Raw genomic sequence first — 20,080 nt, 5'->3', positions numbered from 1 at the left:
CGCAAGTCAGGCCGTACACAGATGATGCAAAGAGAAAAATATAAGAGTGCAGAATATAGCGTTACAGCATTATAGAGTTACAGTTACAGAGCAAAAGTGCAAGGACCGCAATGAGGTATGTTGTAAGATCGGGACATACCCTAGCTTATGGGAGGATTGTTCACTAGTCTGATAACAACGGAGAAGAAGTTGGTCCTGAATCTAGTGGTACGTGCTTTCAAACATTGGTATCTTCTACCTGATGGGAAAGCAAAGAGAGGATAATCAGGGTGGGAAAGGCCCTTAAATCAATGCCTAGCTTCTTCATTTTATTGACATCGAGGAACAGGTTATTGCCATGACACCACGCTATCAAGCTCTCTGTCTCTGTCAGGTCATTAAATAACCACAGTGACAGTGGTGTCATCTCCAAACTTGGAAATTGAGTTTATTGCAGTTTGGCCACACAGTAGAGTGAGGGGCTGGGAATGTAGCCTTGCGGGGCTTTGTGTTGAAAGGATGTTTTGTTGGCTATCCTTGCTGATGGTTGTCTATGGGTCGGGAAATCAAGGATCCAGTTGTGGGGCGAGGGGGAGTGTGTCCTCACCAGGGGTCCAGGAGTGTAGTTGAAATGATGGCATTGAATGCGGAGCTATTGTCAATAAATAGGAGTATGATGTTGGTGTCTTTGTTATCCAGATGTTCCAGGGTAGGACCAGGGAAATGGTGTCTGTCATGAAGTCCGAAGAAGGGTTTCGGCCCAAAACGTTGCCTATCTCCTTCTCCATAAATGCTGCTGCACCCGCTGAGTTTCTCCAGCATTTTTGTGTACCTTCTGTCATGGATATGTTGCGGCAGTAGGTGAATTGCAGTAAATCAAAGCTGTGTTGGAGGCTGGAATGAATATGTGTCACGACAAGCCTCTGGAAGCACTTCACGATGGTGGATGTCAGAGCTGCCTGATGGTAGTCATTAAGCCACTCTACCTTGCTTTTCTTTGGGACTGGGATGATAGTGATTTTAAGGTAGATGGAGTAAGGAAAGGTTAAAAATGTCAGTGAATACTCTTGCCAGGTTCACAGAACACAGCGGGACACTATCCAGGCCAGTTGCGGGTTCACTGAGGAAGGACAATCTGATTTCTGCGATGGTAGCAGGGGGTAGATAGATAAATGGCTGTGGGTGCACCTGAGACTGTTGGGCGGCTGAAGTCACTCCACTGAATTTCTATTGAAAACAAGGGTGGTATTCAGCTTGTCAGGGAGGGGCGTGCTGTCACCAGTTATATTGTCCTACTTTGCTTTGCGTTCAAATGGCTTACCCTCAACCAGCACAAATACGATGTGCCAAATGGTTGCCTCTGCCACACGTCTCTTATGAGTCTAGGAAAAGTTTGGTCCAATGCTGATTTTAATGATCATTTAAAAAGCAAAAACAAGATCCAATGCATTATAGCCAACGTTCAGCTAATGTGCAAATTAAACCATAAAGGTGGGAATATTTGAAATAAACACTGAAAATGTTTGGTGGTTTTGAACTTCTTTGCACAAAGGTAGTTTAATAACTAACTTTGTCAGCAGAAGCGAGAGGCAGATGGGTGGGGGTGGGGCTGGGGTGGAAACTTGCCATTGAGCTCCCAAGCAGGGAAGCTGAAATCTTGCCTCTCCCTCCCCCACCTCCTTTGTTCTCTCCGTTTAAAAGCTCAGCTCTCCAGGAGGTATGCAGCCAGTGTGGTTTACTGTGATGGGGGAGGGGAGGAATGTTTTTAGCTGTGTTTAGAACGACCCATGTGTGGCCTGGAGCCGCTGAATGCCCTCCGTAGCCACATTGGTTTATACCTGTGTTTAAATCACAGAGAATAGACACAAAATGCTGGAGTAACTCAGCTGGACAGGCAACATCTCTGGAGAGAAGGAATCGGTGACGTTTCGGGTCGAGACTTCAAATCACAGAAGCTGGGCCAATTCTCCCTGGGTTGGGCAGGGGTGGGGTTAAACTGATTTAATGTCAGCCTGTCCACAAAGCTACACTCTGACAAATTCAGGCTTCCAGTCTTGAGTTGAAACTGGAATGAATTGAGTTAATACCCCCTTCATAAGCTCGGCAACCCTTAAATCTGAATGGGAATTAAAACAGTCTCCCCCCCCCCCCCAAATCAGTATACGTAGGACTTTGAAATAGTAATCGGCCTGTCCCACTTAGGAGACTGCAGGAGACTATGCGGTCGCCGCATGTTCGCGGGTGGTTGCCCGGGGAGACGCCTTCATGGTCGTGAAGTGTTCCCGCATTTTGGGAACGAGTCGCAGCCTCATTATGGTTGCCGCAAATTTTTCAACATGTTGAAAAATTAGCGGCGACCAAAATGAAGCTGCCATGTAGAGTAGCAAGAATTCTCGTGCCGTAGGTGCAGTGGTAGTGGGTTGCCAGGAGGTTGAAGGTTGTCATAGGTTCTCATAGGTTGGAGCCAGTGCTGACCGGTGAATTTCATTGGCTCATTGGGAACAAAAAACGTAAGCAGTAGTTTTCAGAACCAAGGATAACCAACTGGTAATGTTAATGTCCGCCAAGCTTCACAGCTGTGTTAAAAGTTGTCTCCACTCCTCCCCATCCCTTCTTCCCCCCCCCCCTCTTTTAAAGGACTTACCTGATCCTTCCCGTACACTGTGCTTTCACCATCTTAATTACTGCGCCAACCTTCCTGTTCATCGCGGTGTGTGTCTGTATCACATTGGCTTTGCACCGTGTGAATTTCACTCCGACAGCAATCCCCCCGCTTGCCTTGTCCCCCGCCTGCATAATGGGGCGGTGAAGGAAGCGATGTGTGTGTGTGTGTGTTCCACTCAGACAGGTGCCGTTACAGCCGCCAGTTTTTCAGGTGACTGCCGGCAATTTAATAGTTGCCTGAACAATCGCGTAAGTGGGGCAGGCCCATAAGTTTGCTTCACTCTTGTACCTTCCACGATCCGGTGGTAAGCAAAGTGCAGATAAAGCAGGAAGACCATGTGCAGGACAGTGAGCACCCCACAGACAGTCAGCCGCGGTGTCTGTCCCACAGTGCGGGAGAGCATCACGGCGACCTGCAAAACAGAAGGGGCGCAGAGCATGGAACGGTAAGCAGAGCGAGCACTGGTTTACACTGACAGCTCCAGGTCTTGGCCTCAGCACCATAGGAGTCCCATTTCTGACAGAGGTATTATACAGTCCCCCTTTGCGCAGGGAGTAAGTATGCAATAAATAGTACAACATTAACATTAAAAAGAAAGGAAGAGGTGGAGACAGTAGGCTTTGTGGGAGAGCTGGGAAGGAGGAAGAAAGCAAGGGCTATCTAAAATTAGAGAAGTCAATGTTCATACCATGTAAACCATTCAAGCGCAATATTAGGTGCTGTTCCTCCAATTTGTGGTGGGCCTCATTCTGGCAATGGAGGAGGCCCAGGATGGAAAGGTCAGATTGGGAATGGGAGGGGGAGTTGAAGTGCTGAGCAACCGGGAGATCAGGTTGTTTAGTACGAACTGACCGGAGATGTTGGGCAAAGTGATTGCCGAGCCTGAGCTTGGTCTCGCCAATGTAGAGAGGTTGACACCTGGAACAGCAGATGCAGTAGATGAGGTTGGAGGAGGTGCAGGTGAACCTCTGCCTCACCTGGAAAGACTGATTGGGTCCTTGGATGGAGTCGAGGGGGGAGGTAAAGCGACAAGTGTAGCATTTCCTGCGGTTGCAAGGGAAAGTACCCGCGGAGGGGGTGGTTTGGGTGGGAAGGGACGAATTGACCAGGGAGTTATGGAGGGAACGATCTTTGCGGAAAGTAGAAAGGGGTGGAGATGGGAAGATGTAGCCAGTGGTGGATCCCGTTGGAGGTAGCGAAAATGTCGGAGGATTACATGTTGCATGCGACGGCTAATGGGGTGGAAGGTGAGGACAAGGGGGACTCTGTCCTTGTTACGAGTGGGGGGATGGGGAGTAAGAGCAGAGCTGCGGAATATAGAGGAGACCCTAGTTAGAGCCTCGTCTATAGTCGAACAGGGGAACCCCCGTTCCCTAAAGAATGAGGACATCTCCGATGCCCCGGTCTGGAACACCTCATCCTGGGTGCAGATGTGGCGTAGACGGAGGAATTGGGAGTAGAGGATAGATTCCTTACAGGAAGCGGGGTGGAAAGAAGTGCAGTCTAAGCTATGGGAGTCAGTGGGTCCTGTAATAGGGTGATTAGAATCATGTTTATCGTACTTTTGTTCAATTCACCAAATGCAGCTGAACCAAAATAGAAACATAGAAAATAGCTGCAGTAGGCCATTCAGCCCTTCGAGTCAGCACCGCCATTGAATATGATCATGGCTAATCATCCAAAATCAGTACCCTGTTCCGACTTTCTCCCTGTATCCCTTGATTCCATTTGCCCTAAGAGCAATACTCTTGGAAAAAACATCCAGTGAATTGGCCTCTACTGCGTTCTGTGGCAGAGAATTCCACGGATTTACAACTCTCTGGGTGAGAAAGGTTTTCCTCATCTCAGTCCTTAATGGCTTACCCCTTATTCGAATGCTGTGGACCTCTGGTTCTGGCAAAAGCCGCTTTGGCCCACCGAGTCCGTGCAGACCAGCGACCCCCGCACACATTAACACTATCCAACACACACTAGGGACAATTTGCACATACACTAAGCCAATTAACCTGCCTTTGGAGTGTAGGAGGAAACCGAAGATCTCGGAGAAAACCCACGTGGTCACGGGGAGAACGTACAAACTCCATACAGACAGCTCCAGTGGTTAGGATTGCACCCGGCGCTGCAAGGCAGCAACTCTCTCCCTGGGCCACTTGGCCGCTATAAGAACCCTCTCATCCTTCCAAATTCAATAGACAATAAGTGCAGAGGGTCATTTGGCCCTTTGAGCCAGCAACGCCATTCACTGTGATCATGGCTGATCATCCACATTCAGTACCCCGTTCCTGCCTTCTCCCCATATCCCCTGACTGCTTTCTTAAAGAGCTCTATCTAATTCTCTCTTGAAAGCATCCAGAGAATTGGCTTCCACTGCCTTCCGAGGCAGAGAATTCCACATATTCAAGACTCTCTGGGTGAAAACTTTTTTCCTTATCTCCGTTCAAAATGGCCTACCCCTTATTCTTAAACTGTAGCCCCAGGTTCTGGACTCCTCCAACATCGTGAACATGTTTCCTGCCTCTAGCGTGTCCAATCCCATAATAATCGTATATGTTTCAATAAAATAACCTCTCATCCTTCTAAATTCCAGAATATATAAACCCAACCGCTCCATTCTATCAACATATGACAGTGCCGCCATCCCGGAAATTAACATTGTGAACCTACGCTGCACTCCCTCAATAGCAAGAATGTCCTTCCTCAAATTTGGAGACTAATACTGTACATAATACTCCAGGTGTGGTCTCACTAGGGCCCTGTACAACTGCAGAAGGACCTCTTTGCCCCTATACTCAACTCCTCTTGTATGAAGGCCAACATGCCATTAGCTTTCTTCACTGCCTGCATGCTTACTTTCAGTGACTGATGAACAAGGACCCCCAGATCTCTTTGTACTTCCCCTTTTCCCAACTTGACACCATTCACATAATAATCTTCCTTCCTGTTTTTGTCACCAAAGTGGATAACCTCACATTTATCCACATTAAACTGCATCTGCCATGCATCTGCCCACTCACCCAACCTGTCCAAGTCACCCTGGATCCTCATAGCATCCTCCTCACAGTTCACACTGCCACCCATCATTGTTAATGTTACTTTGAATCCCTTCATCTAAATCATAGATGTATATTGTAAATAGCTGTGTTCCCAGCACTGAGCCTTGTGGTACACCACTAGTAACTGCCTGCCATTCTGAAAGGGACCCGTTAATCCCTACTCTTTGTTTCCTGTCTGCCAACCAATTTTCTGTCCATGTCAGTACCCTAGCCCCAATACCATGTGCTCTAATTTTTCCCACTAATCTCCTATGTGGGACCTTATCAAATACTTTCTGAAAGTCCAGGTATACTACACGATCATGTTTTATTTGATCCCCTCTCATCTTTCTAAATTCCACTGAATATAAGCCCAGTCGATCCAGTCTTTCATCAGTCCCGCCATCCCGGGAATTATCCTTGTAAACCTATGCGGCATGCCCTCAAAAGCAAGAATGTCCTTCCTCAAATTAGGAGACCAAAACTGCACACAGTACTCCAGGTTTGGTCTCACCAGGGCCCTGTACAACTGCAGTAGGACCTCCTTGCTCCTATACTCAAATCCTCTCGCTATGAAGGCCAACATGCCATTTGCTTTCTTCACTGCCTGCTGTACCTGCATGCTTACTTTCGGTGACTGATGTACAAGGACGCCCAAGTCTCATTGCACCTTCCCTTTTCCTAATCTGTCACCATTCAGATATAAAATATTATAAAGCTGCAGCCTATTCCTGTCTCCCACATCCCATACCTTTCCCAACCCTTTTAAGTACTGATCTAATTTCCTTTTGAAAGCAGGCTCTGCGTTAACCACTTGCTCCAGATAACTACCTAATGGTTATTTTACTGAACACTTTAAATTTGTGTGCCCTGGTTCCCAACTTTAATCAATGGTAACAGTTTCTCTCTCCTCTACACCACCCACTCCTACTATTATTTCAGAAACGTCCAACCAACCTCTTACCAGCCAAAAACAACAGCTTCTCCAGACTAATCTTGTGCTGAAATACTTCCTCCCTAGGACCATACTAGTGAATATGTTCCATACTTTACTTGTGGTGTTTAAATTCTTGGAAAAAGGTGGTGACCTGTGTTGGACTCAATGCACCAGTGTTATGAAATCGTTCAGCACAGAAACATAAACATGCTCAAGGTTACAATAAAATGAGTGGAGGGGAATGTGATTGCCCTGGGAGCTGGCACTGAATTGATGGGCTGAATGGCCTCCTCTGTCACGACACCCACGTACTTCAGATCCTGCTACTAAACTCCAACCTCTGCTGCGGTCCTGTGGCTGGAAGCTACAGTCGTTTTGCATTTAATATCAGGAGAATTATTTTGTGTTTCTTGGCCATCTTCACAAATGTTGGCAACTTTGCGAATAAAATCAAGTGTAGACATTGACTGTGTTCAATTATTTCAGTTGAAGTTGTCTCACAAACGAGGTATAGTTTCTGCCTCACTGCGCCAGGGACCTGGGTCTGATCCTGACTACGGGTGCTCTGTGCAGAATTTGCATGTTTACCCTGTGAGCAATGTGGGTTTTGTCTGGGTGCTCCAGTTTCCCCACACATTCCAAAGATGGGCAGGTTTGTAAGTTAACTGTAAATTGCCCCTAACGTGTAGGATGCAAAAGTGGGGTAACATAAATCTAGTGTACGGGTGATTAATTGTTGATGTGGACTCGGTGAGCCGAAGGACCTGTTTCCACGCTGTATCTCTAAAACAAAAACTCAACGCATGCTCCAGCTGCAGTACTGAGACCATCCCTCTAACAAGATAATGAATGCACTGACACTTGCCCAGCCTCTGATTGCAAGTTCTGTATTTCCAGCAATCGAAACTCAAAATGACTTCAATGCTGGATATCTAAAATAAAATTGGAAAATGCAGGAAACACTCAATAGGCCAGGCACCATCCCTGGAGATAGAAACAAAGTTAACATTTAAGGTCAGCTAAAGTGTTCTTAACTTAAAACATGAACCAGTCTGAAGAAGGGTTCCAACCCGAAACGTCACCTATTCCTTACCTCCAGAGATGCTGCCTGACCTGCTGAGTAACTCCAGCATTTTGCATCTATCTTCAGTATAAACCAGCATCTGTAGTTCCTTTCTACACATTGAAACATGAACCGTTTCTCTCTCCCTACAGATGCTGCCTGGCCTGCTCATTGCTTCCAGCATTTCTGGTTTTATTTCAATGCTTCTTAAATGCTGCTTCCTCCTCTGTCATCAACACCAACCCATGTTTACCTTCTCTTGCACGAGCTGATAAGCTGCACACTGGGAGTTCCCTCGGCATCAGTCCAGTCAACGGGCTACTGAGGACATCCAAATCCCTCGGCATCTCAGAGCTCTGCAAACTTGTGCAATTTTGATAACATGCTCCTTTATTATTTTCCAAATAATTGCCAAAATGGACAATTTCAAAATTCCCCACATTATAATGCCTTTGCTGGATCCTTGCTTGTTCACTTTTCCTATCAATTTCCTTCTGTACCCTCTTTAACTCAATAACAGTTAGAGAATGGCCTAATTTCATAGTTTTTAGCAACCAAGGTCCATATTCTTCCTAATACATCAACTAAATTATGACAACATGTTTTCACGACAACGTTGGCATCACCGTATCAGATATATTCCCTTTGCCCCACCATCCCTCCTGCACCCTCCATGCAATTTGACACAAACTTGTTTACTCTTCTTTGCAGTTCTGATAAAGAATCTACAACTTATTTATCTCTCCAAAGATGCTGCCTGACCTGCTGAGTGTTTTCATCATTTTCTGATTTTTTACTCAAGTAGTGAGACAGGGCTAATCAATTGATACTGTCATTTACTAACCCACGATTTCCTAACTGATGCTGAATTCCTAACATTCCTCGGCCCTAAGGTAAGTCCCCAGGCTGTAGTTTCTAGGGAAGATAGACACAAAATGCTGGAGTAACTCAGCGGGACAGGCAGCATCTCTGGAGTTTCGGGTCGAGGCCCTTCTTGAGTCTTATTCTCTACTTTAAACGGGTTAAACAGAGAAATAATGTCTACAGACCTCCTGCTTTCAGGCTTGACTCCCAGAACACGGGTTTGCAAGATTGTATCCCGAGACAAAACCACATCGTCTCACTTCCCTCAATACACTCGGATGCATCACACCCAGGTTGGCTTACCTTTCTACCTACGTTGTCAACCTGTTTAAATAAAGAAACTGGAATTCGTATAATGTTGATGTAAATGGGTGGTTGATGGTTGGCACGGACCGGGTGAGCTGAAGGGCCTGTTTCCGTGCTAATATCTTGACTCTAGGACAAGGCTTCCCAACCTGGGGGTGAATTTGTTGATTCAGGATTTGTACATATGTTTTCTCATTGACTGACTGGACCTGTTCATCTTTCGTTGTTCGTAAATAAGTTAAATAACATTGTTATGTGCTATTAAAAGTAGCCAGAGGTAATCGGGACGAAAAAGGTTGGGAACCCCTGCTCTAGGAGATGATGATTGAACCACAAGAGAGCCGAGGGCTGAGCGGAGAGACCGGGAAGGTGGTGCTGATGCTGAGGGTAGAGTTGGATAGGATCTTCGGGCAGGATGGAACAGGCCGGAGGGGCCGAGTGGCTCCGCCGCGGCGGTTGGTGGGCGGGCGGCCTCTACCCTGTGATTGGCGGAGCGGCCGGGGGGCGGGGCCATTGTCAGGGTTCGCGCTCCCCCCTCTCCGCGCGCTCCCCCCCTCTCCGCGCGCGCCCCCCCCCTCCGCGCGCTCCCCCCCCCCTTCTCCGCGCGCTCCCCCCCCCCCCTTCTCCGCGCCCCCCCCCCCCCTTCTCCGCGCGCTCCCCCCCTCCGCGCGCGCCCCTCCCCCCCTTCTCCGCGCGCTCCCCCCCCCTTCTCCGCGCGCTCCCCCCCTCCCCGCTCCCCCCCCTCCGCGCGCTCCCCCCCTCCGCGCTCCCCCCCCCCCCCGCCTCCGCGCGCTCCCCCCTCTCCGCGCGCGCTCCCCCTCCCCGCGCTCCCCCCTCTCTCCGCGCGCTCCCCCCCCTCTCCGCGCGCTCCCCCCCCTTCTCCGCGCGCTCCCCCCCTCTCCGCCGCTCCCCCCCCCCTCTCCGCGCGCCCCCCGCCCCGCGCGCGCTCCCCCCCTCCTTCCGCGCGCCCCCCCCCGCGCCGCGCCCCCCGCGCTCCCCCGCCCCCGCCCCGCGCGCTCCCCCCCCGCGCGCTCCCCCCCCCCCGCGCGCCCCCCCCCCGCGCGCGCTCCCCCCCCCGCTCCGCGCGCCCCCCCCTTCTCCGTGCGCTCCCCCCTTCTCCGCGCCCCCCCCCCCCCCCCCTCCGCGCGCTCCCCCCTCCGCGCGCTCCCCCCCGCCCCGCGCGCGCTCCCCCCGCCCCGCGCGCTCCCCCCTCCGCGCGCGCTCCCCGCCCCGCGCGCTCCCCCCCTCCGCGCGCTCCCCCCCCTGCTTCCCAGTCGATCTGAGTTGTGCAAATTGTCGCAATGGCGCAGGAGCTGAGCGGCCTCACGGACGAGCAAGCGTACGCCGCCTGTTCCGAGCCGGACCCCGATACCCAGGTGTGGCAACCGAGGCCGGGTCACCTCCTCCCTCCGTCCCAGCCGGGTTGGGGTTGAGGCAGGGGCACCGGCTGTCAAACCCGTGCAGCAGACTTTCCCGGCCCAACAAACCACCGCATGCATGTTGCCGTTGAGCCGGAGGCCATGCGGCCCCTCCTGCCCGTACTGCCCTTACCTGCCCGAGCGACCCAACATTCCTACACTGAACCTTGCAGGTCCCAGGGACAATTCACCCCAGGGGATTATGCCTTCACCCGATGGGCGTGAAAAGTTGCCTCTTTGCTCCAATACTGCTAATTATTTTAAATCTCTGTTCTCCGATTTTTTTAACTCTCCCCTTTGCTAAAGGAAGTTAGTGCAGTCTGTGTGGACTTTGCTCGTTCTCGCTGGCTCAAAGCCGTGGCTTTTCCCAACTTCTCCGTACCCTCCCATATCGCAGAGATGCGGATTTGTGGGTTAGTTGGCTATTGTAAATTGTCCCCCCCCCCCCCCCCCCCCCTGTAAGGGCAATGGGTGTAATTACACTATATTTAATGGGACTGGATTTAAAGAAAGATTAGTGTGGTGGATTGCTCTATGAGCTGGTACAGACATGATGGGCTGACATGGCCCTTTTCTATGTTTCAAGAAAAATCTTTTAAGGCAACGGTAACGCCTTTAAAATCCATGAAAATCAGAATGTTTTAATGGTTAAAGACTTGGCTATAGATGAACAAATGAACTTGGGATCCAGCACAGATGATGAAAGTTGGAGTTTCAGCTCTGGATTGGACTGCAGAAGTGTCAATGTACATGGTGCTTGGCCTATTTATAAGGCCAAGTTCTGAATAAGAATTATTGTGTATAGTATAGACACCATATGCTCATGGCATAGTTTACTCGGAATTTACATTTGTGTGGTACACAAACAAAGCTTTTCACTGTATTGTGGTACACATGACAATAATATACCAGTAATCGGGGATGTTATCATGGTTCTGGAGGAGTTACTGTCTGTTCCAAGTGTTCACACAACGGCTGAATTACAATCTGGTGCTGTAGATTCCTAATGTACTTGAACCATACTAAGCTTTGAAAGACTAAAATAAGAGGATGTTTTATAAATAGAAGTTATTTTCTGTGGTGGAAGAATCCAGACCTATATTGAAATTGAAACAGCCATTTAAGATTGGGGTCAGGAAACACAAAAGTGTGGAGGGAAGTGTTAACTGCCCACCCTAGTTGCTTCTGAATGCCAGGCTAAGGCAGGTTGTGGGATATCAGTGGGTGCAGTCAACACTGAATGGTGAACCTCAGTCAGAGTTAGACAGAGCAGAAAGGTCTACAAGATGCTCACCATCATGAGATGGGTCATAGAATATAAGAACAAAGAGGTTATAATGCAACTTTATTGATCATTGATGGGATCACAGCTGGAGTACTGTGTGCAGTTCTAGTGGCCATGCTATAGGTGCTGGGGATTCACCAGGATATTGCCCGGGACAGAGAGATTCAGTTATGAGGGATAACTGGGTTTCAGTTTTAGTTACATTGAAAAGCTTTTGTTGCATGCTAACCAGTCAGCAGAAAGACAATACATTATTACAATTGATCCATTTACAGTGTATGGATACATAATAAGGGAATAACGTTTAGTGTAAGGTAAAGCCAGCAAAGTCCAATCAAGGATAGTCCGAGGGTCATCAAAGAGGTAGATCGTTGTTCAGGACTCTGGTTACACAGGGTAGATGGATGGAAACATTTCCCCCCAAATAGTGTAAAACTAGACAGCATAGATATAGGGAAGAGGTAAAAGGTGTAGAGGGTTTCTGTGGAAGAACCTTTTCATCTAGTGGTTAGGTTCTTTCTAAGGGATGGTGGAGGCAGAAACTCTGAACATCACAGCACCCGAATCAGCATGGGATATGTCATGGCTCAAGTGCTGGTAAATGGGGTTGGTATGATGGGCAGTTTCATTGTGATGGGCCAAAGGGCCTGTTTCTGTGCTGTGTAATTCCAGCTGAGAGGTGAGCGCTTGTTGCTTTTGTTTTCCTCCCTCACTGAGGCAGAGGAGATGAGGAAAAATGAATGTATGGCATGTAATTTGATTTCTCCTCAGTCACTATATGTTATAAATAAAACTCAGCCAGAGTGCATCTATTTTCCAGTATTCTCATTGTCTCTCTCTTTCAGGATTTCATTATGCAACAGACCATGCTGAGAGTGAAAGATCCGAAAAAATCTCTGGATTTTTATACCAGAATCATTGGAATGACGTAAGGAACATTGAAAGTTGAGTAGAGGAAGGGGAAAGTGAGTGAGTTGTTTAGAGGTAGAATGGAAGCAAGAAGTACAGAGGAAGCCACAGATTAAACAACTTAATGCAACACACCATTCAGTTTGTCTTGTGTAAAGTTGTATCTTAAGTTGTGCAGGTCTCTCTTATTTAAAGGTTATGCCTCTGTACAGCTAAATTTCCCAAAGCAGGGACAGAACTGAGCAATAATTAGTTGCAGATAGATGAATTTACAAAGAATTTGAACCATCTTAAAGGTGTAGGATTTTTAAAGATTGTTGATTTGCCTGATGTACATTTCTTTCTCGATATATTACATGCTTTCTGGAGGCTTACCTCTTTTGCCAATTTATTTTTATTATTTCCCACTTTGCGGTCGAGTCAATGGGACACGTGTCCTGACTACAGTAACTTGCAGGTAAACACATGTCAGAAATTTTGTCTGCATTCTGTTAACATTACACATTAATTTTTCCTGCCTCACCCAGCATGTAACAGTGTAGCTTCTGCTTACAGAACGCTCTGTGACCACAAGGGTCTTGTGTTGTATTTTGTCCATAGCTACTATTTGACTCTTTACCATTACCCTCTGACCTTTCTCCAGTATTACACCTCCTTATCATGACTAGAATTTGTTGTTTCATATTAAAACCAGGGAATACATTTCCGGTTCCTTGTTATCTTCCAATAATTCCCTCTGTTCCCATTTGATTATTTTACAAATGTCTTAATTGCCTGTCCCACAGGCACCTCTGATCAGTTCCCAAGCATTTGCAGAACGTAACTGCAGGAAGGCATTAGGTCCATGGAGTCCAGGCCAGCTGTATGCAAGAGCAATCCAACTCGTCCCAAGATGCACTGTTCCTCTATGATCACCCTTCACTGCAGCCATACTCTGTTTCTCCCTTATTTAAACCCCTATGCCTCATTCTATGAACCAGCATTCAGAGCTGCAAAAGATAACTGAAAGAGGTCATTTGGCCCATTGAGTCCAGGCCAGCTCTCGACAAGAGCAATCCAACTGGTCCCACCCCTCAATTGCACGACTTCCTGTCAAGATATTTCTTGTTTGCCTTGAAACATTCAGCTCCACTAACTCTGGCAGATCTTAAATAACTTGCTAGTTTACAAAAAATAATTAATTGAATCACTTCCCCTGGTGATGGACATGATTGTAAATAAGGCAACACACCATCCTGGAGTCCTGTTTGTAGCAACAGAATCCCCTGCTTGTCTCCCCAGTGTTCCCAGCTGATGGATTGGGTGTGCTCCTTCATCCCAGTGTCATGTTTGAAGGCCCTGTAAATGGGAACCCACCACTAGGCAGGTTCTGCATACGTTCAATGTCGTAGTGTCGCTGGAGCTTAATTCAAAGTGATCCCAGCAGGAGTTAAATGGGCAGAATCCAGTGCAGTTGTGCGAGTCCACAGACCCTTATGCCTTCTCAAACATGCTTAATCGGTTTATGATCCCTCTGCTCCTTCCCTCCTTCTCTCCATCTTGCTCCATACGTTTCCCAGGAATTTTGTAACAATAAGCACCTTCAACCTGCTGTGTGCATGTTCCCTTTCTATGATGGATTTTTTCCCCACCCTGCTCTCAGGCTGCTGCAAAAATTTGACTTTCCCTCAATGAAGTTCACACTTTACTTCCTGGGCTTCGAGGACAAAAAGGAAATCCCGGGAGAAAAGAATGAGCACACGGCCTGGACGTTCTCTAGGAGAGCCACCATCGAGCTGACGCAGTGAGTATGTTGGCTGCTCAAGCCTGCTGGATATCTCGCTGGTTACCTGCAGCGTCTGGTGTTTGCAGTGTCATGTTTGAAGGCCCTGTGAATGGGAACCCACCACTAGGCAAGTTTTGCATGCACAGCTGGCTCTTCACATGCAGGCTTGCATTTTTATGAAGTTAAATTCACTTGCCTGTTATGTGTAGCCCTCAGCCTTGGTGAATAGGGTTCTGGGCAGTGTCTGATAATTAGATTAGTATAAGTAGGTAGCAGAGTCCCAATGGGATGAAGGGCCCGTTTCCATGCCCTATGACTCAATTTTCACTTGTACATCACCTATTATGCAGGAAACTGTGTTAAGTAAGCTGCTTCACAGGAACATGCTCAACAAGTCACGCGAAACAGGCCTGGCCAAAGGTAGAGGTTCTGAGGTGCATGTGAAAGGGGAGATGGAGAGAACTGGGGAAGGAATTCCAATTATAGACACAAAAAGCTGGAGTAACTCAGCAGGACAGGCAGCATCTCTGGAGAGAAGGAATGGGTGACGTTTCTTCGAGACCCTTCTTCAGACTTCCAATTCCAATTTGCAGCCAAGTCATGATTAGCAGTCTGTTGAGTTTATTGTCAGATGCACAAGGGTGTTGTATAGGTACAATGAAATGTTACTTGCAGCAGCATTACAGGCACATGGACTCGGAGAACACAAAAAACATGAATTCCTAAATACTTTCTTATACATAAATTACGTATAAATTGCACAAGACAGTTAAAAGAAAATAAGCATTTAATAAACAACACAGTGCAAAAACAATTATGAAAATCCAAGATAGTGCAAGAGGTGGACCATTGTGTTCAGATGACGAGGTAGGGTTAGGGTTATGTGAGTTGGTTCACAAACCTGATAGTTGAAGGAAAGTAGTTCCTGAACCTCATAGTGTGGGACTTGAGGCTGCAGCGAGAAAAGGGCATGGCCCGCACGATGGGGATTCGTGATGACTGATGCCGGCCTACCTGAGGGAGTGCCTTCGGTTGCTTTGGCTGGTGTGAAATGCTGTGCCTGTGAGCTGAGTGCAACACTCTGCAGACTCTTGTGTTGCTGCTCTGGGCCACAATGTAGATGTACTTTCTACAGTGCATCTGTGAAGGTTTGTTATAATATTCAGTGATATGCCAAATCTCTTTGAACTTAAAAGAAAGTAGAGGTGCTGGTGTGTGGCCATCATAATTACATCTATGTGCTGGGCCCAGGATATGTCATCTGAGATGTTAATGCCAAGGAGTCTCAGGCAAATAGATAGGCCCATGGTTGTGCAGAAAATAGAGAGATACAGATTAATGGAGGCAGAGAAGATGATTTTAACTTGTCATCATGTACAGAACAGGCATTGTGGGGCAAAGGTCCTTTTCCTGTTCAGTATTGTTTTGTGTCCTATTTTACGGGTGGGGGGTGTAGAGAGAGTTGAGAAAAACAAATCTCATCAAGGCAGTGGTGTGTTTTGAAACTTGCCATCTGGATTGTTGGTGATGGCAGAATTTCTGACCACGAGTACAAGTCAGCTGGCCAAGAACAGGACTGAGCTGGAAAGGGAGATTAGTCGGATTGGCAAAGATGGACACAGGAAAGTAACTCCGTGGTTCAGGCAGCATTTCTGGAGAAAATGGATGGGTGCTTTTCGGGTCGGGACCCTTCTTCAGACTGATTGCAGGGCATAGAGAGCTGAACAAATCACGGCTGGCAACAGATGACCTCAGGCGAGGTGGTTCCCTGATAGGCAGATTGGTGGACAAAGGCTAGAGATAGAAGCGGGCGTGAGATGAAGAATCTGAAGAAGGGTCCTGACCTGAAACATCACCTATCCATTTTCTCCGGAGACATTGCCTGATTCATGGCCTCAGGCCAGCACAAGGAGTGGGCTGACAATTGGGGGGGAGGATCTGTTGGACAGGGCACCTGTTGTTCATCCACGTGTTTGTCTTGCAGCAACTGGGGCACTGAGGTTGATGAAAACCAAGCCTACCACAATGGGAATTCTGACCCCAGAGGATTTGGTAAGTCTGGTCACCTTGACTCTCTTAAAGATTTTGAGTCATGAGACTAAACTGGAACAAAAGCTTCCAGATGAGGAGGATGACTTTATTCAGTGTTTGTATTGTACTGGGTGATGGAGAAGTGGGGACCTTGCAAGAGATGGTCTCCTATCTGGATAACATCTGTTGTAATTATTTACATGTGGGGGGGACAGCATGGATCCTTAGTCTCAATCCGTGTGCAAGAGTTCCTTCCTTGGCTTTCCCGTTGCTGCTGAACAGCATCTGAGAGAATCATAGAACTAACAGTGGAGAAGGCCATTCGGCCCATCCTGACTGTACATGATCAGTGTAGGAGAGCTGTGGTTCCTGTTGACAGGCTGACTTTGAAGAGGGTGGCTAATGTGGGCCTAGTTTTACTGTGATGGTGAGAAAGTGGCTGCATGTTCAATTGTCTTGGGTTGTCCGTGCTTGTAATGTTCACCTGGCGATGCTCCTTGCCTGCAGGTCACCTGGGCATTGCTGTCCCTGATATTTACGTAGCCTGCAAGCGGTTTGAGGAACTGGGGGTGAAATTTGTGAAGAAGGTGGATGATGGTGAGTTCATAGGTCGTCATCCTGCCCCATTCAACAACTGTTGAGTGAATTGGAGGCAGATTTCACGTCCTTGTGACGGTCAACGGGTCAGGCAGCATCTGAGGAGAGAGAAACAGAGGCAATGTTTTGGGTTGAAGACCTTTAGTCAGAACTGGACATGTGAGAAAACGAGTGTTCTGTTGCAGTGACAGTGGAGAGAATGGGAAATATCCAGGATAGAGTGGAGAAGTAAGGCTGTCCACATGACACAAGGCCTTTGACACAGTGTTCCCCGTCTACAACTAAACCACACTTACTTTCTCAATTTTCCAGTTCTGATGGAAGGTCATTGACTTGAAACATTTCTCACACCACAGATGCTGCTTGGCCTGCTCAGTATTTTCAGCATCGTTTGTTTTTCTTTTGTATTTCCTACACTTCACACCTAAGGGACAATGGTTTTTGTTTTGTTTTGCTTTACCATTCCCTTGTTCCAGGGCAAGTCAGGTGAGACGTGAGTTGAGCGGAAGTTTTGAGAAATGATATGTAAACCAATCTATTTTTCTCTGTTTCAGGTAAAATGAAGGGGCTTGCTTTCATTCAGGACCCAGATGGTTATTGGATTGAGATTTTGAGCCCAAACCAAATGCTTACCATAGTCCCTTAGGTGTGAAGCGTGAACTATGAGACTCGACGACAATTTGGATACACTTGACAACATCACCCGCCCCATGCAGGACGGAGATTTGCCACAACTATAAATATAATTGTACTGTTTTGGAATTCAGGCAAACTGGTTTTGTGAATAGTATTTTTTAGCTTGTCTCTTGGCAGTCAAGATCAGCTTCCTGGTAAATTATAAATTGTAAAGGAAGTTTGCAGCTTGAATGTTCTACACGTATGAAGTCCCCAAGAGCCGAATGTGTGAAGCCTGGACTAATCATGTTTAAAGTGAAGAGTTTATCCTAATTCATCAATTATTTCCTCCTTGCAATTTTCACCAAAAGGAGCAGGGTAAAATGGTTGATTTAAAAAAAAATTTGCAGCATATATGTTTAGAAGCCAGTTTTAAATTACAAATCCCCATTTCCATTTCTGTTGGAGTACTTTCAAATTCTAGTGTCAACTGTAAATTCAATGCCAAAAGGATGGAGAAAATCAACCTCAGTTCTTGCAATGAGCGATTTTAACTTGGAAAATCCTGAAGTGGATTGTAGTTGGTGAAAATTTGTCTTGATGGAGATAATCTGGGACCCTCAGCTGTTTAAAATTGTTAACGAGAAATTGTTCTATTGGAAGTTGCTTTCTTTCCAGTCTTAATTTAACTTAGAAATATGAAATATAACTGCAGTATTAAAGACTACAATCTGTCACCACTGCCCAGAATTTGGGTAAAAAATACCCAGGCTCCTCGCTTACTAAAATCCTGTTGGTGTTTAAATTTTCTTAATCAGGAGGATTCTTATTGTGCTTTGAACAGCAGCAAGCCAGGCACACCTTTGGCAACAGTCTCACCTGCAAATTTGTAGATTAATTGAATGTCTATTTCTGTTAAATAGAAATTATCATCATGCAGGGCCTGATTTGTGATAAATGTTTTCCTTAATGTTCATTTTTGGAATTTTGCCTGTTTTTACAAAATAAAATAAAATCTAAATGGGCTAAGTCCTCTTGGAGTTAATCCCAAATTATTTTCTAATATTGTGACACACTAGCAAATCCCTATCGCGCCTGCGCCACATCACTCCCCACCTCTGGAACCAGTTAAACCATTTATATCAGTGGCCTTCCCGGGTGAAACCCAATGTCTACCATTCCATGGCCATCTTGTCTTTGAACCTTCTCTGCTTGAAATGTACCTCCTTATTTTCCATCTTTTAAAGAATTATGGTTTCAAACTTTTAAATATAGTCAATTTCATTTATTTCTAAAAACATCACTCAAAACGTTGTCATTCTTGATAACATCCCTGTCATTTTCACCTCCATAATTTATATTATATTGATGCATGCACAAAAATGTGTAGGGTGTTAATGTGAGTTCTAGCCCCTCAGTGACCAATGGCAGGAGGACTGGTGGCTTTGATTCATGGCAGTGTTGTTGAAGCTCAGTGCAGCTGCCACAGTATATTGCCCTGCAGGTCCTCCTGACCTTCACTGGCACCTCCCTGGCCTGGAATACCCAGGTCCCAGACAGACCATTCGTATGTCTTTTGTCAAACGTTCTTTATCTCAGTACTACAGAGTTTGGGCCTCAGCTGTCCGTAAGTCCAGGAGCAGAATTAGGCCATTCAGCCCATTAAGTCTACTCTGCCATTTAATCATGGCTGATCTATCTCTCCCTCCTTACCCCATTCTCCCGCCTTCTCCCCATAACACCTGACACCCATATTAACCAATCTCTGCCATAAAAATATTAGTTGACTTGGCCTCCACAGTCTTCTATGGCAATCCTCAACATGGACCATTACTTCTCTGTCCGGACCCTTTGCCAAAGGCACATTCCACAAATAGGTTGCCTCATCCCCACCTCAGCTGGCTGAAGGTTGTGTTGTAACACTAATGCCCCTTTGCCCCACTTAGGAAACCCGAACGGAAACCTCTGGAGACTTTGCGCCCCATCCAAGGTTTCTGTGCGGTTCCCGGAGGTTTTTGTCAGTCTCCCTACCTGCTTCCACTACCTGCAACCTCTGGGAACCGCACGGAAACCTTGGGTGGGGCACAACGTTTCCAGAGGTTTCCGTTCAGGTTTCCTAAGTGGGACAGGGGCATTAGACTCCCTAAAAAGTTTTGATGATGAGCATTGGTCTAAATGTCCTTCCAGCAGAACCTTCCACCAAAGTCTACCTTTTCTTGCAGGACATTCTGTACAGATTGCTGCCTAATGGACATGTGGTGAAAGTAGTCCTCTATTGAGGAACATTGGGCAGCAGTCCAACTGAATGGAGGATCTTATAGTGGCCAGGCCTCTCTTTACAACTGTGGGAACAGAGAGGCCAGCACACAATGACACTTTGCGTTCTGGTGCTGTCATGTTTTGGTGTGGCTGCATCAATGTAGCCAGTAGTTGGTGAAATCCTTTCACCATCCTTTTTCTGGAGCACATGTGCTCTGTAACATAGACGAGATGAACATTGGAACAGGCCATTCTAATTAACCCTATCTGCCTGAACTTTGTCTGTATCTACCATTACCTGTCTGTTCATGTATTTTTCTAATTGCTTATTAAACACCACCATCGTATCTGCTTT

The 20,080-nt window shown here is 46.9% G+C and overlaps 1 protein-coding gene across 4 annotated transcripts in view; it reads left to right on the top strand.

Annotated features, from left to right (window-relative positions):
* The window catches only part of glo1 (glyoxalase 1), a 61,982-nt gene extending 43,484 nt beyond the window's left edge, over positions 1-18,498 (top strand). Inside the window, exons 2-7 of one of the 4 annotated variants that reach the window (XM_055636121.1) lie at positions 10,120-10,222; positions 12,395-12,477; positions 14,101-14,241; positions 16,208-16,275; positions 16,762-16,851; positions 17,406-18,498. In XM_055636121.1, coding sequence (XP_055492096.1) covers positions 10,148-10,222; positions 12,395-12,477; positions 14,101-14,241; positions 16,208-16,275; positions 16,762-16,851; positions 17,406-17,497 — 549 coding nt within the window. In that variant the 5' untranslated portion in view covers positions 10,120-10,147 and the 3' untranslated portion in view covers positions 17,498-18,498. Of the gene's footprint in view, positions 1-8,803; positions 8,834-10,085; positions 10,223-12,394; positions 12,478-14,100; positions 14,242-16,207; positions 16,276-16,761; positions 16,852-17,405 lie in introns of those variants that run through there. The other 3 variants (XM_055636119.1, XM_055636120.1, XM_055636122.1) reach the window with 3 other exon arrangements.
* The last annotated feature ends 1,582 nt before the right edge of the window (positions 18,499-20,080 follow it).

This window comes from Leucoraja erinacea, chromosome 5 (assembly GCF_028641065.1).
Source record: "Leucoraja erinacea ecotype New England chromosome 5, Leri_hhj_1, whole genome shotgun sequence".
NCBI classification, from domain to species: Eukaryota; Metazoa; Chordata; class Chondrichthyes; order Rajiformes; family Rajidae; genus Leucoraja; species Leucoraja erinaceus.
This window is presented reverse-complemented; position numbering and strand designations above follow the sequence as displayed.